Raw genomic sequence first — 26,690 nt, 5'->3', positions numbered from 1 at the left:
CCTGGTCTGCTGAGGATAGAGAGCTCACCTAGCACTGTGTTTTTCACTCATGATCACTCACTCACCCACCAGGTTATTCCCCTGTATCACTTTCAGCACTTGCTCATTTGGAGGAATGACAAAGTTATGCACCTTGCTGGCCAAGAGAGCTTAACCCCAGTCAGCTGGAAATATGGCAGAGGAAAGACAGAATTGTCTTGTTCCTTCACACCAGGTACAGGTTTCTATCACTGCTTCCCAGCTTTGCATGCTTTGTGTTCACTCACCTTCCTTTCTCTGGCTATCCTGATGCAGGCAAAGGAGAAAGAGGACAGCAAGAATGTCCTCAGATCACCTTCCAAGCAGGGGGCCAGGAGAATGGAGCAGTGGTACCAAACACATCGTGGTACTCTGAGCAATTTTCCCTTTCCAGTGCTGACCAAGGAGGAACATCTCCAGTACCTGCTACATTTTCTTATAAAAATTATAATCACCTGGGTGTGTTTCTTCTTCAAAATCAGGGGAAAAAAAATAAATCTGCAGAGGCCAGTGTGGATGTGACTTTCTGCAGAACCTCTTTCCCTAAAACATTGGAGGATTTGCCAGAGTTCATACTGAGAGAGAAGGGCTGATGAGCCAAAGGATTAACACGAGGAGACAGATTGTCCTTTACAAGTGTGCTGACAAATGATGTAATTATAACCAGGAGTGGGCTCATTTCCTTTTTTCAGTGTGTGGGTTACAGCTCCTTTGCGTGGCACTGATCCTATCAATGCTACACAAGAAATCCCTCTGAATGAAGGAATGGCAACACTTGCACCGCCCAGGACAGTTCCTGTAGGGAATAAGCAACACCTGGCATCAACCACCCCTTTGCAGCTGGGGGTCCCACACACCAAAGCATTTACAGCATCACAAGCCCCCCAGAAACAAAGCAAAGAAGGGGCACAGCACATCCCTCAGCTGGAAGTACCAATATTTGAGAGGTTATTTTTGCAACAGGACTAACCCAAACACGCTGCACTCTCCAAGGGTGTGATTCATCTGCAAGGAGCTGACGTGGGAGAGCTGCAAGTACAGACTACCTGGCATGAATTTATGGGTTTATGTTGGGGCCAGAGCCTGAGAGGCTTCCTTCCCCAAATGTCTGTCAGGAATATTGGATAGAGTCTCTCCTCCTCCCCTTTGGAAGCTGGGCTTTAGGTATTTGAGAGGAGATACAGTAAGAACAGAGCCTGGTTTTCAGTACAGAGCCTGTGTATCACCTGGGTATCCATCCCTGCACTGATCCTCTGGGCAGAGCAGCTTCTCTTACAGACCCTCAGCCTAAGACCACAAACAGCTTGGAGAAAATGAGTAAAATGTAGCATCAAGAGCAGAACACCAACCTACAGGTTCCTTCCCAAAAGGCTTCCCCATACTGAAATATATTTCATTATGAATGGCAACACTGGAGCTACTGCATTTACACAGCTTACCTAAATTGCTATAAATCACAATTGAAGAGCATATTCTGCAGCTCTTCCATTACAGGCCATCAGCTCTCTGCAATCCCACATAACATTTACATTGATTTTCATAGTTTAATTTCCCAAGATGTTAATTTATAACAGGGTACACACCAGGGGTTATCCTATGTACAACCAATTATCTACTCAGTTTCTCCAAACCTCTTTGTACAATGATGTGAGTTATTTCCAGTGTTTAGAGGATGTAAGCAGCATCTAAAGTGTGATTTTTTTTTCATGCACAATGCTAACTAAGGGCTGAGCCTAAAGCCTTACAGGAGCAAGCAACTAATATCCTCAGAAAAGCCCAACTATTAATGCAGCAATAGTTTTCAGCATGAGATCAGATTCTAGATTTTTAAAAGCAGAAAGAAATTCTTACAAGAAAATGAAAAAAACTCCTATATGTCCCCACTCTTATCCAACCAAACTAATTTTGAAGTTTTTGGTAAGCTCTTCTACTGCAATACTTTTTTCCCAACAATTTGCCTGCTAGTCTATTTAATTTCCTCTCTCCTGTACTTCTCAGTAGGCAGGACAAAAAGCACAATAAAGACAGGGACAACAGGCTTAAAAAGAGACTGAACCAGACACCTCAGAGGGGTTTTGTTTGTGATACTTCACATGGATGATTTACAAAATGTGGGTGCCTGTCAGTGGACTGCTGAACTGTAATTTCAGTGCTCATTCTGGTGACTCATTTACCCAAAGTGGGAGTTGGATGCTGAGCTGAGCACTAAGGTAAGTGGCCATGCACACTGGGAAGGGATGGAGAATGGAAACCAATTAGATGATTCACTGCTGAAACAGGAGGTGACATTTGGGCTAAGGAGCCTTCTCAACACTCTAAACAATTTCAAAAATCCAGCTCTGTGAGGAGAAGGCATCCACAGGGAGGAAGTTTTGCAAAGGTCTGACAGAGGAGAACAAAGAAGCTGTGCTCAGTACAGAGCTGACCCCTGGGCAGAAGAAGAACCACTGAAAAAATGTTCACAAGAGGAGACCCTGGCCTCAGAGATGGGCACTGAAGGGTGTAAGTGGATTCTGAAGTTTGTCACACAGTTCAGCTGCAGACACATCTGCAGGAGATATTTTAGGATAGACCTCTCCCTCTGCAGCCCACACAACAAACCTGGGCTCCTACAAGATCCATACGGCTCACATGCTCAGTACCTGAGCCAGGCTCACAATGATCCCTCAGCACAGGTGCTGACACTGGATGAAGATGGCATTGGGACACAAGTAACAACTCCTATCAGTCCAGATAAGGTTGGAGGTGCAGAGGAGCTTTACTTACCACTTTTTTGAATGACAGAGTGACAACACACTTTAGACCCTTGACTTCTGTGTGATTTCCCAGTATTACAGAGAAAAAAAAAAACCCAACTTGTTTGAACTGCTTCGAAAGAATCTACATCTAACTTACCATTTCTCTCATCTCTGTGTGCAAACAGATACATGTGCATGTGTGGCTGCAGTTCTCTTTACAGAGAGCAGCAGGCACAATTTCCCCAGGATTTTTCCTGGGGAAGGCAGTGAGAAAGCTCAGAGAAGAAGAAAAATAATTCTGATCTCTACTTGCTGCATTTGTTGTTTGGCACATGTGGAATGTGCTATGGAGATTGTTTACCCAAAAGGGATTTGTTAATTGGACACTGGTGATGGCTGTTTTGGATTGATTTACCAATTAGGTCAAAGCTGTGTCTTGACTGTCTGTAAAGGGTCACAGGTTTTTCTTCTGTATAGTTTTAGTATAGTATAATATAGTATAATATAGTATAATATAGTATAATATAGTATAATATAATATAGTATAATATAATATAGTATAATATAGTATAATATAATATAGTATAGTATAATATAATATAATATAATATAATATAATATAATATAATATAATATAATATAATATAATATAATATAATATAATATAATATAATATAATATAATATAATATAATATAATATAATATAATATAATATAATATAATATAATGCATTTGTTCAGCCTTCTGTATCATGGAGCCATTGCACGTTTGTGGTTTTTGTCCCTAGGACAAGGTGAGAGATGAGAATTTGACTCCTTGTTCTCATAAGGCTGATTTATTATTTTATTATATTATATTAAAAGTGCTATACTAAAACTATACTAAAGAAAGAGAAGGATACATCAGAAGGCTTAACAAGAGTGAATAATGAAAGCTTGTGACTGCCTCCTCAGAGTCTGACACAGCTGATGGTGATTGGTCATTAAGTAAAAATAATTCACATGTTTGGATAAACAATCTCCAGGCCACATTCCTGAGCAGCAAAACATGGAGAAGCTGAAGCTTCCCAGCTTCTCAGGAGAAAAAATCCTGGTGAAGGATTTTTCAGAAAACATCACGGTGACAGCACGGTATTCGCCAGCTAGGGATCATCCTGTATTGATATGCATATATGTATTTCCTTTGGTTCCTAGGGTGACATTATGATGCTTGTATCCCCATTCATGTGCTCTGTTTATGCTGGATATCATGTTCTGTGCCTTCAAGACTGGCTCTGAAGAGTGAAAGTTTTGTTTTGGTTTTGCTATCAGCCGCTCCCCCACGGCTGGTGGGACACAGAGACAGGGCAGTACATGGTGCTGCTTTTGCTTTTTGCTTTGCTCTTGCTCCTGCTTTGCTTTTTGATTTTATATTCTGCTTATTAGTTAGTTTAGCTAAACAGTCCAAATTTCTTCCTGGACTGTTTCTCCTTTCCCATTTTTGGACCTACTCAAACCTGCTCTGGGCTGGGCCCTGGGAACACCGAGAGTTTGCACCCTGTGGCCCAGCGGGGCCTACTCTGGGCAGCAGCTGCCCCAGCGCTGCAGGGACTGAGAACAGAGTGACCACCCCCAAGAGAGACTTTCTGAATTTGTCATCTTTTTCAGAGCAGTGACAGAGTGGTGTCATCCTGTACTGTTCATTTTGTGTGCAGGGGGTGCTGTGCCTGTTAAATAAACAGGTTCTTTCCACTTCTCTCCGAGGAATCCTTCCCGAACTGGTTGGGGTGAGGAGCTGTGTGGGTTTGCTTTCTGAAGGGGCCCATTTGGAGGTTTTCTCCCAAATTTGCCCTAAACCAGGACAGTTAACAAAAGCAAAACCAAGAAAAGCCCCTCCCCAGCCTCACCCATCCCATCCCAGCCCATCCCATCATACTCACGGCTCCATAGGGAATAGGCAAGGCGACAGTTTACTCGGCGATAGAGCTGCTTGTTGATGGGCCAGAGGAGCAGCGTGCATAGTTGGATGAAGTTAATGATCAGTCCACTGACAACAAAGACGAACCCAATGAGGAGGTGAACTATGAACTGGGTCTTCAGGAAGGCAATGAAGCCCATGATAACCACTCAGAAGCGTGTGCAAGGGCCGTCACTCAGAATAACTGTCCTGAAACAGGAAAAAAACACAAACAACAAAAGAGTCAAATGGAGTGGATTTACAAGCTCTGAGGAAGGACAAAGCAAAAGCCCTGAGATAGTCCAGGCTCATTCATCAAGAGGAACCCAACCCAATAGACACTACACTCTCCACGCCTGCCTCATGCAGGTCTTCACACAATAAACAGGTGATGGTGCAAATCCCTGCCCAAAATAGGAAGGAATCATTATTTACAATTTACAGCCCACCAGGAAGATTACTGTTTGTTGAAAAGACTAATATCACACCTCTCTTCAAACAAATACCACATAATTGGGAGTTAATGCTGGGAGGAATACAGAGACCTGCACTCTCAGTGAGCAGTGGTCAGGATATCTTTAGGGATGCTGTCCTGAACAGGAGCCTCACCCTGCAAAGAGCAGGACTGGTCACACACACCATCAGTCTGGCCAACACCAAGGCAAGGAAATGGAAATCAGGTATTCCCACATTCAAAACCCATGCTGGAGCAGGGTTAATAACTTCTCACCTTGTCAAGCCACATTTCTGTGATCAAATATACCAGTTAGTGTGGAGGGAAAGTGTAAAATGATAAAAAAGCCTTAGGCTATGTAGCAGCACAAACTTGATTTGGAATGGGCATTGGTGCAGAATTTGATTCCACCAAATTAGCCCTTAACTCTGAGGCTGTGCCATATTTATACCAGGTGCAGAAAGACTGGCAAGGGCTGAACCAGCAGAATGCCACAGGAGCTTAGACAAGTCTGATCCACTACAAATCCTGCCAGCACAAAGTTAACCCAGCAAACTCTATTTACCAAGCCACCAAACTGAGCTTATTGCACACCCCACATCATCCAGCACTGGCCTGTTTGACCTGTTGGGTACTGGAAGCCACAGCCTCGAGGTCTCACCCAAAAAATAAAAGCTTGACCCTGATTTTTTGCCACAGCCACAGCTTGCTGATGGTTTTCAAGCTCAGCTTTTGCAAGTGTGGCAAATGACCAGATCAAGCAGTAGATGGTAACAAATACTTTTGACAAACCAGGCATCCCAAGGTGATATGGACCCCATCTGAAAATTTATTTCTGAAAATAAAGTCCCTGCCAGCTGTGAGGAATCAAATAATTTTCACTCACCACCTGCTTACGGTGTGCTGCTATTTATAAAACTCCACAGCAATTTAATTGTGAAAGCTTGTTTTCTATCCTCTCTCCTGCCAATCAGGTACAGCCTTTCAAGGCTCAGAGTGTCTAGTTTTTGCACAATTAACATCCATTTGCATCATTAGTAACCTACCCACTTCAGAGGCACATAAGAGAGGCAAAAAAAAAAGGCCTGGTTGAACACAGCCAGTATTGTGCCTACCACAGAAAGCAAAGCAAAGCAAGAGGAATAGTATTGGAGCTCTTGATAAATAATCTAAATTCTCCCAGTGTTTTCCTGTAAGGATGAAAGAAACATTTCTTCCACTAATAAATTACTTTAAGAACAGCTGTTGGGAAGCAGAGACTTCTGTTTGAAAAGGAACAAGTGGAGCCCTCCTTGTTCTTCCCTCCCCAAAAAGCTGCAGTTGTCTCACACAGCCAGAACACCACAGCAGTGTTCACACATTGCCATGTGGGAGGCAGCTGTGGCATCCAGTGACTCCCTAGCACTGGGCTTGTTTGTCTTTTCCACTGGCACCCTCTAAAAAACACTGCCATACATTAAACACCAAGTTCTTCACTTCCAAGAGTCATTCTCTTCATCTGGTCTATCTCAAAAGCCAATTCAAACAAACAAGAAAAGAACAATTCCCTCCACCCCTGCAAGCTATTTCTTGAGTTCCTCTGCAGAGCCATGTACAAGCAGCTTTGCTGATGACTGTGTCCGGTGTCAAACCATTCAAAGGCTGGACTTGAGGATCCTGGAAGCTCTTCCAACATGATTTTATCTGTGACAGTCATTAGAGCAGCACTTGCAGCCTTTTTCTGCACAGCCTGGCCCCTCTCAGACAGGGGCACAAAGCACACACAGATGGCACAAGGAGAAACAGCAATGTCAGGTATTATCTATCCTCAAATCAAATGGTTTGGCTCCACTTCCACAGCCTCTTGGCTTTGAGCAGAATCTGGGGCTGGTGTTTGTCTCTAACATTAAGGACATTGCTGTTTTACAGACTCCAAAGGACACATCCCTCCTTACACAGCAGCAAGATGGTTTCTCCAGCTTTGCTGGGCATGGAAAGCAGGATTTATCACTCTTGCACCAGCGTCCTGCCCCACATGCTGGGCACCATAGAATCATTAGGGTTGGAAAAGCCCTTCAGGATCACTGAGTCCCACCTCTGACCAACCCTTACCTCATCAACTAAACCACAGCCCCAAAACTCACATCTAGTCACTCCTTGAACACTGCCAGGAATGGCAACTCCACCATTCCCCCAGGCAGTTTCAATGCTTAACAACACCTTCCATGAAGAAATTCCTCCTGATGTCCAATCTGAGCCTTCCTGGCACACCTTGAGACCACTTCCCTGGTCCTGTTGTTGTTGTCTGATCCGTCCAGTTTAGCTGCTGGATACAGAACCTGCCAGTCTCTGTTTTGACAATCCCTCACCTAACTATATTTGACTTTTAAGATCATTAGAGGTTAACCTTAATCTAGGAATTATTTCGTTTTCTGCATCCCTGCCCATGTAGGACAGCCAGGCAATTTAGGGACAGGACAAGAGGCAAAAGGTGGTCAGCAGCTGTTTTGTTGTATCCCAGGGTCAGGGGAGGTTGGGGAAATCAGAATTTGCTGAAACAAGGAAAAACACCACTTCTGCACTTGACATTTTATTAAGATCAGCTTACTGAAGTATCTAGGAAATAAACAGCTGCCTCAGCCTAAGACAGCAGTCTCAGCACTATTTTATTTTTTTTAAACATATCCATATCATCTGCTTTTTTAAAGACCTGCTAGTCAAATCTTATTTTTGTCCTTGTTTTCCTTAAACACTGTCACTTCCCAGCATTGACCTTTCACCACAAAAACTTCATTTCCTCCAGCACAGCTACACTAAGAACAGCGGGGAATTTTAGTACTCTCCCTGCTTTCACAGAATTAGAGAATGGATTGGGTGGAAGAAACATTAAATATCACCAAATTCCAGCCCCCACACCATGGGCAGGGACACCTCACACTAGACCAGGCTGCCCAGAGCCCAATCCAGCCTGGTCTTGATCTATCTGCTCTGATGAAAAAGTTCTTAAATGCTTTGCATCCTTCAGGGCTCTCTCCCTTATTTCTGTGCCTCTCAAGAAAAGAGCAAGGAGAAAAATGTTCTTGCTGTGGTGAGCTGACCCTGGCTGGAGGACTGGTGCCCACCAAGGCTGCTCTATCACTCCCCTCCTCACCTGGACAGGGAAAACACAACCAAGACTTGTGGGTGAAGGTAAGGACAGGAGAGATCACTCACCAGTTACTGTCATGGGTCTCACTGGGGGGAAATCAGCTCAATTTATTACCAACCAAAGCACAGTGTGGTAACGAGGAACAAAACCAGATCTTAAAACACTTTCTCCCGACCCCTCCCTTTTTTGCTGGGCTCAACTTCCTGATTTTCTGTGTTTCCTCTGACCCAGCAGTGCATGGGGACAGGGAATGGGGCTGTGGTCAGTTCATTACTCATCTCTGCCCCTTCTTCCTCAGAGAGAGAACTTCTCACACACTTCCCCTGTTCCAGAGGGCAGTCCCTCCCGCAGGAGACAGTCCTCCATGAACTTCTCCAATATGAGTTCTTCACCAGCTGCTCCATGGGGTGAAATCCTTCAGGAACAGGCTGCTCCAGAGTGGGTCCCTTGCAGGGCCACGAGTCCTGCCAGCAAACCTGCTCCAGCCTGGGCTTCCCACGGGGCCACAGCTTTCTTCAGGCTCTCATGGGCTCCTCCAAGGGCTGCAGGTGGATCTCTGCATCCCCATGAATCTCCATGGGCCGCTTTGACAGGGTCTGCAGGGCAATCTCTACTCCAGTGCCTGGAGCACCTCCTGCCCCTCCTTCTGCACTGACCTTGGAACTTCCTGGGCTTCTCCCACATCTTCATACTCTTCTCTCTGGCCACCATTTCTGCTGTGGAATTCTTTCCCACCTTCCTTCTTCAGTGCACTACCCCAGAGGTGGTACCACAATCTCTGATGTGTTGGGCTCTCTCACTTATCAGAGTGACCCCGAGATGTGTTAGAAAGTCTCTTTTCCCAGCCTGGCACTTAAAGAAGGAGTCAGGGCTCTTCATTTCTCAGTCTCAAGGTTGTTTATTGTTCCTTATCTATAAAAAATTTTCTCCTGCCCTGCTGAGGTCCATACACTCTGCCTGCCCTGGGGCAGTGTTATGTCTTTATACTAAAAACTATGTATACAATATTTACAATTACTTCCCAATACCTATCATCACCTATGTTAGACAGTGAGCTTCTACTCTAAACCAATCTGAAAGTGCCAACATCACAGCAGAAGATGGAGGCCAAGAAGAAGAAGGAGAAAGGCTGGACACGCCCAGATCCCTCCATCTTGCCCCCTGAACCCCCATACCAGAAACTCTAAAATCTACTTTTCCACCCCATGATAACTTCACTATTATTCTACTTAATTTTTCATGGCTTGTAGATCTTCATCTGAGGTTGATAACTTGCTCCATGGGTCATAATCAAACCCACAGGTGTTTTGGGCTCTGTGCCAGGGTCTCTGAGCCCCCTGGCAGGGTCTGGGCTGCTCTGGACAGCCAGAGGGATGTCCTGGGTCCTGACATGATGGGCTCAGCCTTGGCCACTGGCTCTGTCCTGGACTCAAGGACAGATTTGTCCTCAAAGCCCCACGTTCACATGGATTCTCTGGTTACCAAAAGATACAACGTGCCCCTCAGCAGAAGTCAGAATATTACTGTTCTCCTTCACCCAGCTGTCTACATTCATGGAAGTCCTAATGATTAAACTTCCTGGAGACTTTGACCTTGCCATATGTGACTGGAATTTGCCACCAAGTTCAAAGCCATTAGAAGGGAGAATGACAGAGAAGCGTGACTGCATTCATTAAGAAATCAGTCAAATGCCCAACATGCACATTACAGCATTTCATGACACGTAGCTATTTATGAACTCAAAATTAAAAATTAAGCCACTAATCATTCTGGAAGACAATATATTCAGTTTGAACGCCAGAATCTAATTAATTTCTTGCTGTCATGCATGTGCAATCCCTCTGAAGTTCATGATGTTTGCATGAAATTAGAAACTGGTCCACTGATCCTAATATTCCAGCCCAGTGAGAATTAATGTGCTTGACATCAACAAAAACTGTGGCAGGCTGTATTTACATCTCCAGACCTTTGCCTGCAGTTTTTCTGATCATGCTTTTGCCATCTCTGCTGTGCCATATTTACCACCACCCATGAAACCAATTAGAGATATCTTTTTCCCTGAATATCTTGTCTCCACCCTGAAATCTGGTATTTTACCTACTTTTGCTATTTGAGAAATGAGTGAAACTTTTATATCACTGTATTTCACCTTTTACCACCACATTTTTAAATCTTATATTTTTCAGATAAAGCTTTCTAAGCCTCTTTGATGTCTGTATAAACTTGGCAAACCCTGCCTGTGAGGAAGGGTTAATGATGTTGCAAGTCAGAAGCAGTACAAAAAAGGCATTTTGTCGCCCATCAAGAGTTTCCTGACCATTTTTCAGAATTCTACAAATACTGCTCATCAAAAACACACAAAGAAAATAAAATCTCTTTTTTATTCAAAGTGAGATCTACCTGTTGCATGAGCTGCTTCCTGATTATGGGGACAGATAAAAGCAGCAGAAACCAGGAGCTCAAGAAAATGGCTTTGTCTGAGTATGCTTTCTACCCTTCCCACCTTTCTGATGACCCAACGGAGGCTACTTCTCCTTAAAAAGCATGAAAATCACCAGTCTAAGTGTCTGTTCCCTCACCCCTCCTGAGATCAGAAAATCCAGGAGTCAGGGCAGAGATATAAGGGACAGCTTCCAATGGCCTGCCTATACTTCTTCGTCAGATAAATAAAAGTAAAGATCACAATCTGGTTATTTCAGAATCCTTCAGAAATACCACATTACCACATTGGGGTAGCAGGTTATTTCCCTGGACATTTCTGGGACATTCCACACAAAAAATATGCTGATCATCTTATGATTAATGCTTAGAAGTAATCAGTTACCACAAAGAAATAATTTTTCCTTGCAGAATACACAATACTCTTCTAGCTGAGAGACAGAAGTGCAGTGGCTATCCAGCTTTTAAAAGCTAAATGAAATTTTCATAGCAAATAGGAAAATATTCAGGAAGACAAGAGGTCATTGATGGAGCCTCTTCCTGCACTAGACCACATCTCCTTCTGGGATGAGGAATTTGGGAGCCTGACCCCCGTGATGCAGAAGCCACACAAAACCCATGGAAAGAGTATTTACCCAGGGATTTACTAAAACCCAGGGATTGAGTATTCACCCAAAAGCATCCCAGGACTCCTGCTCTGCTCAGAGTCCCCCAGACTCTGCCATGGCACCACTAAAAGCAATCTCCACTCAGGCCTCATTTATTTTAACACCACAGGTGTCTAAGTGGGCTGGAAAACAGAGCTTAGACAAACAGCACTGAGTCAGAGAGAATAAGCAAATAAGCAAATAAGGTATAACAACAGTTTTGGTACCCATTTGAACAGTCTGTACCAGGGATTCTCCAGATAAGCTGTAAAAATAGACAGCTACTCAATTGCATCCCACACAGCATTACAAACTGTCTACTACAGAGCCAGCCTTTTAAACCTAAGCATGACAGAAAGATTATCTTAGTTTCTCACACAATGAGTCTAATTTCCCTGAACGTGCCTCACTGAGGTGCAAGGCTGATTCAGAGTTCATTAAAAATCCTGCTTGTCATGAATTTTTCAAATTGAAGGGCATGGAAAAAAAGCTTAAGCTAAACTGAGGTCACAGAGATGTAAGTTTGGTTTTGAGTTGTAAGAACTAGGAATAAGATCTCAAAAAGTAAAAATGGTACCATCCTGAAATCAGATGAAAACTCATTCCCTGAAATGTTGTCCATCTTGGCCTTGAAACAGCACCACAGCCAATTTCCAGAAAAGGTCAAGAGTGGAAGATTATCATCATTATCTGTCTGGAATATACTCCTTACTTTGGGCTTGATCTGAAGGCATTCGAGCCACAGAAACTTCCACTCATGTCAATAGGTTTGGCTCAGTATCTGTACATATTTTTGATAAGAATATTTCAATCAAATAAAAAGCCTTTGGTTTGACTCATCATCCTGATGAGATGCCAATACTTTGGGGAGAGAAGGAAGGAAGAGAGAGAGAGGAAGGAAGAGAGGAAGAGAGGAAGGGAGGAAGGAAGGGAGGAAGGGAGGAAGGGAGGAAGGGAGGAAGGGAGGAAGGGAGGAAGGGAGGAAGGGAGGAAGGGAGGAAGGGAGGAAGGGAGGAAGGAAGGAAGGAAGGAAGGAAGGAAGGAAGGAAGGAAGGAAGGAAGGAAGGAAGGAAGGAAGGAAGGAAGGAAGGAAGGAAGGAAGGAAGGAAGGAAGGAAGGAAGGAAGGAAGGAAGGAAGGAAGGAAGGAAGGAAGGAAGGAAGGAAGGAAGGAAGGAAGGAAGGAAGGAAGGAAGGAAGGAAGGAAGGAAGGAAGGAAGGAAGGAAGGAAGGAAGGAAGGAAGGAAGGAAGGAAGGAAGGAAGGAAGGAAGGAAGGAAGGAAGGAAGGAAGGAAGGAAGGAAGGAAGGAAGGAAGGAAGGAAGGAAGGAAGGAAGGAAGGAAGGAAGGAAGGAAGGAAGGAAGGAAGGAAGGAAGGCTGTGCTTATGGCTCTGGCATTCATGATCATTTCACAGACATATAGAATCAGACTTAATGAGAAGCTTTTACATTTCCTTCTTATCTTCAAGACACAGGTTGCTCTAAGAAAAAATACCAAGATAACCAGTTGTTTAACTTGCATTTTGTAGTGAGAAGACCACAGAATATAATAACAAAGCAAAGAAAAGTATTGAAACAACTCAGTGCAACCAGAAGGGAAAAATGCCAGCTCTCAATACTACAGACCACTGCACCCGAGGGGCAGAATTCCCCCTTCCCTGCCCTAAATGCAATGTTACTGACATGACTGAGCCTCCTCAACATCTGCAAAAGGCACTCTGCTTATGCCACCACTAGGGATGAAATTATATTTTCTCTAACTTCTGCTACAATATTACAGCTGAAAACACCACCAATATTAAAATGGCTGTTTTCAAAATTTAATTTCAACCATTTCCTTGTATCACACTTGGCACAAGAAAGAGAGAGCAAGTGTGCACAAATTCAATTTCTTCTCAGCATACACCCTTCAGTTAACATTGCCTCTGTTTGAACAAATGGATTGGATAACCAAAATGAACCCTGACTTGCTTAGAAATCTGCTGGCTGCATGACAACCCCCACAAGGAAGCAAAACTCCTTGCAGGATTTCTCTCACTGCGAGCACCACTTTATTGACAAAGAAAATAATGGTATTTTCATAGGGCTTTTCTGTTCACAACAGGGAAAGCAGAGAGATTCTGTCACGAGTTCCCTGGGTAAAACCAGCTCAGACAACTCTGATGCCGTGGCTGAGTCTCACCAGAGCAGGCTGACATCGCTTTTCCCACAAAACTGCCTCCCATACTCACAGGACATCACAGGGCTCTGCATGGAGCTCTCCAGGGAAGGCACCCCACAACTTCAATTTGTTTTTGCTCCAGGAAGACAATCACTATCTTATATTTTAATAAACTTACAATAGTTTTTATTAGAGTATGTCACTTACAACTGCTGGTAGGTGTTTGTGTGCTGCCTCTCCCCTGGATACACACATTTGTCATCCCTCAGTCTGCAGTCTCACACTTTTGTTTCAGTACGAGCAACGCAAAATTAATTTTTTCTTCAAGCTATAACTACAAAACCTTAATTGCTATTAAATTTCGATTAGATAATAATTGTGAATTTGGCACGTTTGGCTCGTTTCTCACAAGGTTCAGATGGGTCTTGTGGGTATATGCATATTTACAGATACTTTTGAGAGCTCTTGCAGAACTCAGCCTTATAAACCTTGTCCCAAATATTACTGATCACCAAGGTTTACCCATTTGAGCTCAAGTTTTCTTTTACCTGCTTGCCATCAGGAGGAAAAATAAACACCCTGTAACTTACATTGTTCTACAATGTAAGTTGTTCTACAACTACATAATTAGCCTGATTTTGAAAACCAAAATCAGGTAGACACAGATTACTCCTGGTTTCATCTTTAGTGGAAAGCACAGAGACATGAGCCAAGGCAGGGCGATCCATGCTCCCATCAGCACAGCAAGACACAGCAGGATGGAGCAGCAGAAGATAAGCAAGGCTGTAATTTCTAAGAAAAAAGGATTAAAACCAAAGGAAAATACCAGCCCACTGCAAGACATTTACACTGAAACGCACGAGCTAGAACGCTGTCATATTCTGTATATTTTAAGAAATAAATAGGAACAATTATTCAGCTTTGCAAAATCCTCCTGGCTCCAGACAGACAGCTTAGCGTGACTCACTCAGGATTGGCTGTCAAACACCTTCTGCCAGCCTTGTTCCTCCTCTTGGGAACTTTCAAACTTCTCCCTGGCCTTGTTTGCTTGGTGTTTGCAGCAGCTCTCCCCACTTTGCCACTCTGGGTAAAACTCCCTCAATGGAGAAGCAGGATGATCCTTGCTAGCTCCTAGCAGATCCTTGCCAGCTCCTTAATTCCCAATTCTTTCCCTTGTGTCATACTCTACACACACCAACATCTTCCCAGTCCACTGCTTGGTGCCACAGTGGCCTTGAGCCCATCCCATCACTACCAGAGCTGCAGGCACTGCCTGCCCACCAGGTGCTCAGGTTGTGTGTCAACCCCAAATTCTGAAAAACTGTCACGTTTCCAGCTTGCTTTGAGAGCAAAAGCAGGCTGGGAGAAGCTCTTGGAGAACTCAGCACACTCCAGCAGGTCCACTGCACTTCTTTAAAGGACAGGCAAATATTTTGAGTCCTGGTAACTGCTCCTTGGAATTTCACCCCAGGTGCAATGCCAGGGTGTCCTGCCTGAGGTAAAACTGGGCAGATTATGGCAGCACTGGGATGCTCCTGCTGTTGAACACTCCCTTCCTTTCCCCAGACAGGTTCACTCACCAGAGATAAATAAAAAAGGACATCACAGAATCAAAGGATGGTTTGGGTTGGAGGGCACTTTGAAGCTCATCTCATTCAACCGCCTGCCATGGGCAGGGACACCTGCCACTACCCCAGGTTGCTCAAAGCCCCATCCAACCTGGCCTTGTACATCCCCTAGGATGGGGCAGCCACTGCTGCTCTGGGCAACCTGTGCCAGGGCCTCACCACCCTCACAGAGAAGAATTTCTTCCCAACATCTAACCTAACCCTACTCTCTTCCAGTTTGAAGTCATTCCCCATGTTCTGTCACTCCAGTTCCTCTCTGCCTTCATGCAGGCCTCTTCAGATCCTGGAAGCTGTTCTGAAATGTTCACACAACCTCTTCGCCTTCTCCTCTTCTCTTTCTCTTCTCTTCTTCTCCTCTTCTCTTTCTTTTCTCTTGCTCTTCTCCTCTTCTCTTTCCCCAAATCTCTCATCCTGTCTCCACAGAGAAGGTGCTCCAGTCCTCCTATGAACTTTGTGGCCTCCTCTGAACTCACCCAACAGTTCCACACCCTCCCTGTGCTGGGGCACAAGAACTGTACTCAGCATTCCAGCTGAAAATCCTGGCTGAGGAGGCAAGCAGAGCACCTTTGGCAAACACAGTGCACCCCTTTAACCCTGTACACCAAGGGAGGGATTACTGGGACAGCCAGGAGCCAGCTGGAGCTCCCTGCACAGCCCACACATCGTTTCATGCGGCACTTGCAGTGAACAAAATCACCAGCAGCACCACAAGAGATCTAAGCAGTTTTGAATGCTCATCGTGAAAAATAAGCCAACAAACCTCCAATAACCACAGAGTTTTGCATGCTTCCCACTCCCAAAGCTGTACTCAAGGCATGGGAATTCCTTTCCTTAGTGACAACACAGAACTTTAGGATGTTGCAGATGTAAAACACATCCCCAGAGGGACCTGCCGGTTGTCCACTTGTGCTCGTGTTGCTCCCTGCAGCCAAGCCAAGACCGAGCAGTTTGTGTTCGGCCCCACACTGATGTGGCTTTGAGGTTTCTGGAGCTGAGGGTGAGGGAGCAGGAAGCAATGTTTATTATTCCTGGAAGGAGCAGGATGGAGGGGATGACCAATTTCAGACATGAGTAGTGCTCACAGTGTGGATTCTCTGGAGATCTCATAGATTCAGTAGGAAGCACTGGCACACCAAACAATGCTCCTCAGCCAAAGGCAGGTCTCACTGTTTGGGCAGAAATCCCTGAATTTGAAAATCACTTTGCTCATAAATCAATATAGACACATAGATACAAAAACATGCTGAGGTCCAGCAGTTTCCATGATAGGAATTGTAGGCCTGAAGGAACTTCATTTTAAGTCAGTAGTTATGCTGGTATCTGGTAAGAAATTACCTTTAGAAAATCAGCATTGTAATCAGAGAAAGGCTGGGAAGTGGAAACCAGGAGAGCATGGATCTCATGATTGAAAAGCAATGCCACAATTATGGCTGGCCATAATCAATGCTCTTCTCAAATCAGCTCATCATTTATTCCATCCTGCTGCACCCTGAGCACCTTTCTAAGTGCTACACTACATCAGCCATCCCACAAATCTGGGATAAAATTTGCATTTGGACAGAAGCATTAATGTTCCTTTTTTACAGGTAATGTGGCAAGAGCATCAAATCCCTTCCCTCCCCACAAAAGTGATTGCTGCCAGTTGAATTTCTCCTGTTAAGATCAACCAGTACAGTAAGAAAGTTCAGATGAACATTTTAGACATACTCCTGCAAAAAGGACAGACAAAAGGAACCAATTCTTCCCAGTTCTCAACTGGAACAAACTCCTGCCCTGAGCTTAACTTCTCAAATGCTGCAAATGTGACACATATTTGGTTTCTCACCTTTGTTCCCCATGCAGGTCACTGTTATTTCTGCACAAACACCTTGAGTATTGTGAAACCCTGACCAGGCTGGGTGCTGACACAATTCCCATGGCTGTGACAGGCCAGGAGGAGCCACAACCTCCCCTCCACCTGACATGAAGGTGGGCAAAACCAGCAATAAAGTACATTGTGAGTCAAAAATACAACCCAGGATTTCACTTTGATTAAAAAAACAAAACAACACAACACACCAGACACTAAAAAAGGCAAAACAAACTCTATCTGCTTAAAATTATAAAAGAGGGCTGAGACCAAAACTTACAAACATGTTATTTCACAGAAGTAGTTGGAGCTGTAAGTTACCTCTGCAAGTTCTTCTCATACAGATGAAAAACGGGTACTTTTTTATTTTGAAGAACTCAGGGCTTTTGCACCCCCTGACTGGAAATCATGTCAAGATTTAACCACCAGGAAATCACATTCTGCATCCAGCAGCTCTATTATTTTCAGCCTTTCCCATGGAGCAAATGCTGATACTGACATTTTCCCCCTCAAATGTAAGCATTTTCCATTTCTCCTGCAAAGAAAGACTTTTTGCCTTAATTACTTCTGGTTTTGATACAGCTAGCAGGTGTAGTGAGTATTTTCTTCATTTCAACTAGTTCATTCAAAGTTGAAAACCCAACTGGGAATTGAAAAAAAAGAAAAAGTCTCTTGCAATCTCTGAATAAAAAGCAGGTGGGAGAAAATGAGGTCTCTGAATTTTAAAGCAGCCAGACTTTCCTTGGCACTTAGGTCTTGTTTCCTCCCTTACATTCTGGCTGCACTTTAGTGAGAAGAACACTACCCAGAGTGGATTTTCACAGTAATTCAATATCTTTCCAAAGCCCTTCATTCTTTCTGAAGTTATTAAGACTGATAGTTTGACTGCATGGGTGAAAATGCATTTTTATGAATACAAAAACCTGAAGCTACCACAATTACAACTGGCACCATAAAACAGGATTTAGTCAGATTTATGTCTAGACTCTGATAATGACACTTTTAAAGCATTAATTGAACACTGTGGGGAAACTACTAAGAAATAGTTCAAGAATAACATGCTTAGGTAATATGTCATCCTCTTGGCTCCTGATTTCTAATCTGAGATTAACATCTGCCTTGTATCTGGTAATTAAACCTCTCATTAGGTCCCAAATTCTGAAGTTTAATCAGATAAAAAGTTTTCTTTGTCAAAAAAAGACAAACTCAAACCAAACCAAACAAACCAGGGTGAAATACAACTATTTCAGAGAAAAACTTTACATTTCTAACTTCAGCATTTCTGTATTTCTATGCAGGGATTTTCAATTTAACAGTAGATTTGGTGAAGTGCCCTTTCCTGAGTCACCTGCTCTGCTTTGCCCAACTCCCAGGTTGCAAAAACTTTCAGTTTCTCCACCCTTGTTGAAAACAAGAGTTTCACTGACAGCAAGTGGCCAGAGCAGAGCTGTGGAGCAACTAGATGAACTGGAACGTAATAAATTAATTAGACACAGTAAATTATGCTGCTTTTTTTTTTTCCAGCTTGCCCCAATAAACTTTGTAACACCTCAAAGCCAGTATGATGGCTTTAAAGAAGTTAAATATTTTATAGAAAGGCAGTTTTTTTTTAGAAAATGCTGCCTGTTTCCAGGTGGGTGTATGGTTTCCCCCAAAGAGCAGAGTGCACAGCTCCAGGTGTCACCCCCTGGATAAAGGAACAATTTCCAAAGTGAACCTCACAATTGCTGAACAGAAAACTGGGACTGCCACTACCAATATCAGCAGTAAATTAAACCCAGGGAGTGGACAGGGACAGCCAAACCTCCTGCAAAACAGCAGCTTCCCCACACCCCTGTGGAGCCCAAACCTGATTCACAATTGCTCAGGTGAAGAGAAAGGGGAAGATAAATGAACATGGTTTAAGAGAAACTGAGGAGGAGTGCAGACCATGCTCCCCCTGAATCCACAACGTGAGCCAATCTTCCATCCCTCACTCTCCACCTCCATGCCAGAATATTCAGCATGTTATTTCCCTCCATGCCAGAATATTCAGCATGCTATTTCCCTCCCCTCACTACATGCAACTACAGGAGTTATTTATTTATACCTCAGAAGAAACTCTCCTGACTTTATTTTTTCCCCTACTTGCTGAATGCACAGAGTAAAACGACAATCCGGTGTCCTGACACCATCAATCTGATGCTAACTACTACCATGGCACAGAGACATGGTATTATATTAATAACCACAACCACTGTAACACTTGGATTTAGTCAGACAAGATGAGCTTACTAACTGCCAGAAAAACCCCTCTGAACTGGGCTGTTTGTCTCCCAATCCACTGAGCACAGGAGGAAGCTGCATCCATCCCCACACACATCACCCTGGTGCAGCTCTCACATCAGCTTCCTTCCACCAAACCTGCAACCGCTGGACAAGCAGAGCAATCAGCAGCTAATCCAAAAACTCCCCAGACATATCAAGGGGGTAGTAAACCTAAAATATCCTTGCTTCATCTCCTTCTCCACGTAAACATCTATTTTCAGAACTGTAGCTTCTATTATTGATCTCTTGAGAACAAACAATTTGGTTTTAATTCTCCCCTCACCATGGCAATATGTGCACCAAGTAGAAAGATGGTTTATTTAGTGAAGTGCATTTGATGCTATTTCTGCACTCAAGATACAAAACAGTATCTTCATGGTTTGCAAGTTTAATTTCTACAGTAATTTCACAAGAACTCAAGTACCCATTATTTTTTCTGATATTATAGGCCACTTGCCCAGTCATGTTTTCTGTTTTCTTTTCAAAAGAAGTTTTGAACAAGGCTATTACATTTTAATTTATAATTTAATTACTATTTTAATTTATATTTATATTTTTCCTGACATTTCATACCATCATTTCTAGTTAGTTTCCTCTGCCAAGTTTCCCCCTCTCCTCTGTGTTAATGTACCTATTTTTGTCATCCTACCTGCTCCCATGTACACAGTTGGTCTCCCCAATCCTTCCCTGGATGACAGCTCCTATGAGCACTTTATGATCTTTGCTACACACATCAAAGTTTTTCTTTCACCTTCTGGTTTTATAAATGTACTAGACTGCAAAAGCAAAAAGAACACATGTATGACAGGGATCTGAGGGAAAGCACCTTCAAACAATTACAGGTGAATATATATTTCAAACTATAGGACAAACAGGAGAGGGGGAGTGACTCCAGCTGCTGACAGCATCTGTTTTCCTGGCACATTCCTTCTGCAGGATGAGAAATCAGCACTTTACAAAGATGAGGCCAAACCAGGGACACCTGCATTGGTTTGAATCTCTCCAGGCAAAAAAGGGCCACCAAAAAAAAAGAAAACCCACAGGCTTCTCCCAGGTTTACTTCAGTTTCAAAGTCTAGCAAACTTCAGATGTTTGCATTTTCAAATGGCCTGTCCCAAGCAGCCACCTCTGGAAAAAGTGACTCATCATTCCCTTTTGCACATAGACTAATAAGATTCTGTTTAAAAGATGACACCAATTTCTATTACTGCCAGCTGTGTTAACAACACAGAACAGTGGGTTCAGCACTGCAACAAGTGAGTGCAAAGAGGCTGAGGAAATGCCATCCTTGGGCATTTTCAAAACCCAACTGGACAAAACCATGAGCAAACCAACCTATTTCTGAAATCAGCTTGGCTGAAAGCTGCCTCATACTCAAATCACATCCACCCAACTATATTCTATGATTGCCTTTTTTGTTTTTTTTTTTAATGACAAGCCCACAATGACAATCTCCATTAAGAAAAAGATGCTGAGATCTCTCATTTGACCCTGTGAAGCCATCCTGAGACCTCTCCTTGAAATGTGATCAGTGGGCTGTACAGGAGGGCAGGCATTGCACACGGAGCAATAATAATTAAGTACAAACTGCCTGAGTTTCACTCCACTTCCCAGGTGGTTTTTGCAGCCTGCAATGAGCTCTAGTTGTCATGGCTACTATTACAAGCATTTCACCCCTCTAAAACTAATCACATCCCAACTGCAGTACACACACACCCTAGCAGGTAACTCAGCCACAGATTCATTTTTAACTCTACCAGCTAAATCCAAGATGTGATTTGAAACACATTCATCCTTCTTAAGACAGATCTAAGTTTAAGTATTACTTACATTTATTTTGCTCCTCTCAATCCCTTTGCCAGCATTGAAATGATGGGTTTCTCTCAGGGTGTCTTCCAGATTTCACAGCACTAAATCACATCTCTCTCACATCACAGTCTGACGTCATTTGTTTTCAAAGGGCAAACAAATCAGCCATGGGGACCAAGTGCCTGGGGAGCTGTGCTGGTGCACATCCTCAGTGGAAAGGGAACTGCTGCCTCTCTGGACCAGAGCAACCACTGCATGGAGCAGGATCAGCCAAGTCCCTGAGGTCAGCCTGGTTTGTGTTCAAAAGGAAAAAGCAGCCTGTGCAGTGTCACCAGCTGCTCTTCCAGCCTCTCCTCCAGCCTTTACTATCTCATGTTTTATCTAACCTCCAACTCAGACCCATATATAGGAATCTCTGTTTAGTTCCTGGATAACAATTGCTCTGCTTGCAGAGAGGAGCTTAACTGGCTTAGAGAGCTGCCTGCCAGAGAATGGAATTTAGCATGTTGTTCCAAAAGCCTGGCTCCTTATGAACTTGGATTTTAGTGCTGGCAGTGCTCACATCCATGTAGAGACATGGGTAGCAAAGAACATCCAACTTTGTCATAAAAGGCTCTTAGCAGCTCCTTTCTTCTCTCCCAGACTACTTCAACGAAACTTGTAGTATTCCAGTCATTTTGGAGACATTCTCATAGAATTTCCAGCCAAGTGTGTCTGGAAATTCCTCCATGAGTTCAAAACACATCACTGAAGAGAGAGATAAATGTATTTGAACAGGACAACGCTAAGTTTTATTTCCACAGCGAAGCAGGCTGAAAAGCCTGCCAAGCTCAACCTCTTCAGCTCATTATATTTAAAGACACAGCAATGCTATGTTAGGTTAGCCCAGATAAATTCATGCTTTAGGCATGTGGGCATGGCCACAGAATTCTTTGGGTATTGAGCTTTTAGACAGTTGAAGTTTCCATATTTTCCACAAGCAACAGCCACAGCACAGACACAACTCCCTTGAAATCCACATTGAGAACAGAGAGCTCCAACTTCTCTGCAAACTCCTGATTTAGAGGAATACTCTACACTCCTCAAAGTGCGTGGTTTGGTGCTACGGGCTGCTAGGAAGGCAGAGGCTGCTCTAATCTCCAGGCATTTATCTCAGACACAACTCCTCAGTCAATGTAGGACACCTATCAGCTCAGTGCTTCACTCTAAGCTGCCTAAATAAAGCACAAAGTGGCTTTTACACAAACACTGCTATATTTCAAGCACAGGCTGCTAGATTATGGGCACATTATCCACAGATGACAGATATCACAAACCCAGCCCTAACGTGACAGGAATGGGGCTCAGTGCTCACATTTCACCAGTTTAGTGTTCACACTGCACTTCCCAGAGCTCCAAACCATTCCCATGGCCAGGGGCTTCCCATGGAAACAACCTGGCCCCAGTGTCTGTGCATCAGCTCATAGAAATTAGGAACCTTCAGGTTATTGTGGCTGAAATAACAGATAATACATTCAGTCCAAAAACACCATTATGGGAATTGCTAATAAAATCCAAGCGAAGACAGACATCATGTGCTAAACTACTGCTTCAAACAACAGAAACAGTGAGAGCAAAGCACCATTTCAGTCAATAAGCAAAAAAACCCAAAAAAACCCAACAACAACAACAAAAAAACCCACCAAACAAACAAACAAAAAAATCCCACAAAAAACCAAAAACCAACCAAAAAACCAACCAAAAAACCATGGGGCAGTGAAATTATGTAGTTCATTAAAACTAGAAGTCTAGCATAGGTGTTCCCTCTCAAAAAATATTAATCTATTGCAGTACAAAATACACCAGTAGCCAAAATGTTGTGATCTGAATTATTTTGCTCTTAATAAAATCAAAGCATTCATGGCAAGTCCAGGCTTTTGGGCACCTCACTCAAGCAACAAGGTGGCTCAAAGAATGAGGTAAAATCACTGTATCAAATTACCTTCACTTCTAACACAAAGTACACCAATGAATCACACTAAATACATGTTAATATTCCAGGTTCCTTTGGTGACCAGAAGCTGAAACAGAAGGCAGATTTGGCAGCAGGAGAAAGAGAGGAAAAGCATTTTTTTCAAATATTTTAGCTTGGAAATGGTCAATTAAAACACAACCCTAAAAAAGTACAAATGATTCTTATGAGTTTATCCTATATATTAAGTGATGACCAGCCTACACAGAGTGATAATCCATTATTTATGGGCTAAGAGATTTCTCAATTGGTGAAAAAGGACAATTCTTTTAGGGGCTCATGTGGGGGAGAGAATTTAACCAAACCAACTCTGAAGAGGCAATGACTGAGCAAAGAAGGAAATGTGATGTCTAATGCTGTTATAATTTCTGTCTGCTTTGCTCCTGCACTACTGGATTGCTGAGTGCATCCTTAGAGGAGTCACACCTGGTACCAGAAGGAGCCTGCTTGTGGCTGGGTAATGGGGGAACTTTCTGGATTTTTCCCTAAAGAGCTGCCTGTAACTTTGAGACTCTGCTGGTCCCTCACCCTTTCACCACTGCCTGAGCACCAGCCTCCACATATCCAAGAAATGCATATTTATCTTCATCTTTCTGGTATTTTTCCTGGGGGGAAGTAGAAGAGACATGCTGATTTCCAAGGCTTGGGGTGGGATTGCATGAGAAATGCAGCAAGGGAGCCCCAGCCTGGAGGGTGCCGCAAGTTCCAGTGGAACAAGGAATATTCACTTCTTAGATGAATTCCTTAGAGAGGACAAATTGAATTTAGCCCAGAGAGTGACCAAAATGCATCTGGTCCAGCAAGTTAATAAGGGTGCTCCAACCCAGGAGAGGCAAAAAATCAGATGGAATTACAGAAAAAAAAAAAAGAAACAAACAACCCCGAGTTAATCTCTCAATATGCAAGGTTGATTCCCTGCTGAACTGGTGATCTCTGATCTTAATCACCCCAGTTCCATCTGAGGATATTCTCAGGGAATTGCAGCAGCCAAACTAACATATTTAAGAAGAAAAAGGAAATAATTAGTCTTTCTAGCTACTTCCTACAGGGCAGACTTACATTAAAAATTAATGAACTAAAATATTTATCAAAGTCAGCTTTCTTCAAGCAACAACAAACTAAAGAGTTAAAAATACCCAAACCAACAAAGGCAAAAAAGTGCTGTAAGGTACTTGCATTAAATCTCATCTACATCTAATCAAGAGGTTTGAATGAGCTCTCTTCTCACAAACAAGCAGGTGATGTAATTAATTTTCTCCTGAACCTTGAGGTTGTCGAAGAAGAGGATCTGACCTAATACCAGCTAATTCCTGCTGTGTGCAGAATTGTAATCTCTCCTGCAAACCAGATTTGACCTGGATTCAAGTCAAGAATTTTAAGAGGGAGCAAAATAAGGGGAAAGAATGAATTCTAAGAGATGTGTGCATGTTATTCTGTATGCATAATGCACACAAATTTATATTTGCATCAGTACAAAATCTAACTGCTGTCAGATGCACACATCACACCCCAATATTGAGTTAAGACATGAAGAATTAATTAAAAACTACACTGGGTTCATGTATGTACTTACCACATGAACTTTCTTTTGTTAAAAATAACATTTAGCAGGACAGCTATAGACGTCCTTAAGCTCTAGATTTCCTGATTTTAACATTAAAACTGTAAAGTCATTTACACATTTTTCTGTCTGTTTTGTTGCACATTTTGAGGATTACAGGGATTAGTAATCACACACATTTTAATTTGAGCTGCCACACTGTATAGCTGAGAGTTTACATATCTGCAGAGAATCACTGTAAAGCTTAAATGTAAATAAACTCATTAATAATACAATTGTGTGCATACACACACACACAGAGGATTGTAGGCTTGTAAGCAGTACAGGCATAACTGCCTGAAGGAAAAACTTGGCAAAGAAAAACCAAGATGATCCTACATAAATTTTCATTCCTTTTGTTTTTTAAACACTTTATTAAACAAACAAACAAACAAACTCATGTGTCATGCTGGAAACTTGTTCCCAGCAATGTTACACTCCTTGGAAAGTTCTCCAGGCACAGCCATATTAATTCCAACTCCAGCAAGCTTTTCCTTTTACAGTTGATGTGTATTTTTTCACTAAAGCCAGTCAACAGATTTGGTTTCTAAAAGTCATTGTTTGCTCCAGACAAGGCTCTAAAAAGTCTCAAGGCTTCTTTTGGCTGAACATCTTGGACATATGTGGAGACACAGAGAAACAAGGCCAGCCCAGAAATGTAGGGCAGCCCTGCCCTGCTCCCACCCTTCCCAAACCCAGTCAAAACAGCCAGGCTCCTGGCTCTGCTGCTCCCAGCCACCACCTCCAAGGGCTAGAATCTTCATTTTCACCTGCCTGAGACATCCCTTTTCCATGCTGAAGACATTTGTGTCCCTAATACAAACACACTAATACACGGTGAGCCTGTCAGCCTAATTTCCGTGTTACGTGCTGAGAGACAGCTGTGAGAACACTGAGAGCACAAAATAAGAGTGAAAGAGCTCTATAAAGGCTTGCAGAAAAAATGGAAACACACAGTCACCACCTTGCCCAAGTGGCACCCTTAGCCACTATGCTCTCAGCTGAATAAAAACACAAAAACTCAGAAGGCAACAAAACCGAGTCCCATAATAGGTAACACGAGGGCAAAACAGGGAAGGTATCTACTCCAGCCACACATTGCTAAGTACACACCAGCCTTCCAGAGCCCTTCAAAAATTACCACCATTCTCCAGCTCACCCCAAGGAAGCAGTTCAAAGGACAAGCCACCACCAGCACAGCTGCAGTACAGAAATCCAACTTACCAATACAAGTAATAGGCTAAAGCCAGGACAATCAGGGTAGCGCAGACTCCAGCTAACAAGCATATACTTGACTGGTTTACCAACATCTTCCCAGTTTGTTATTGATTAATAAACAGACAAACAAATAAACAGACAAAAAGCAAACAAAGAGGAGAAGAAATGGAACGGCAAAAACGCACGATGTGAGTCTTGGCTAGGAAAGTGAATCAGTCTTGACATGGAGGAGGGATTATGGTGACAAAAGCACATCGAGGTAAATCTGGAAGTGCTTCAGCTACTAAAACTGCCTGCTCAGCAGCCCGAAAAATCACCTGGCTGTCCTCTCTGCTACACGGCTTTGTAAGCCACTGAGCTAAAAAAGCCCCTCTTACCTCAAGAATGAAGGCATGAATGGGGCAGAAGAGGACTAATATTTAAAACAGGTAATACTGCTCAAGAAATATGACAGTCAGGTGGTGTTGCTGGCAAACCAAGCCTTTGCTCTAATCCAGTAAGCTCCTTACAGGAAATTACCAGGCTACAATGGACCGGATTCGCTCGCGTGGTCGGGCGTGTGCTCAGCACGGCCACTCAACACTTTCTGCGTCTGCAGGACCTGACAAAGGATTTTAACAAAATCTAGATTTCAGCACAAAGGAACCTCCCATCACAGGACCCAACAGATGATAATGGTGTTTCCTCTCTCTTCTCCCTGCTCCACAATCAGGGCTTTAGGAAGGCCTGAGCAGGCACAGTCCAGGGGTT

General features: G+C 43.2%; 1 protein-coding gene across 8 annotated transcripts in view; it reads right to left on the bottom strand.

Annotated features, from left to right (window-relative positions):
- The window catches only part of AGPAT3 (1-acylglycerol-3-phosphate O-acyltransferase 3), a 90,994-nt gene that overhangs the window by 13,048 nt on the left and 51,256 nt on the right, over window positions 1-26,690 (bottom strand). For 6 of the 8 annotated variants that reach the window (XM_063181581.1, XM_063181566.1, XM_063181594.1 and 3 more), the window contains one exon: window positions 4,676-4,902. In XM_063181581.1, the coding sequence (XP_063037651.1) occupies window positions 4,676-4,853 (178 nt within the window). In that variant the 5' untranslated portion in view covers window positions 4,854-4,902. Of the gene's footprint in view, window positions 1-4,675; window positions 4,903-19,951; window positions 20,079-21,132; window positions 21,360-26,690 lie in introns of those variants that run through there. The other 2 variants (XM_063181589.1, XM_063181600.1) reach the window with 2 other exon arrangements.

The sequence above is a fragment of the Melospiza melodia genome, chromosome 2 (assembly GCF_035770615.1).
Source record: "Melospiza melodia melodia isolate bMelMel2 chromosome 2, bMelMel2.pri, whole genome shotgun sequence".
NCBI classification, from domain to species: Eukaryota; Metazoa; Chordata; class Aves; order Passeriformes; family Passerellidae; genus Melospiza; species Melospiza melodia.
The sequence above is the reverse complement of the archived record's forward strand: the minus strand, read 5'-3'. Positions and strand labels throughout refer to the sequence as shown.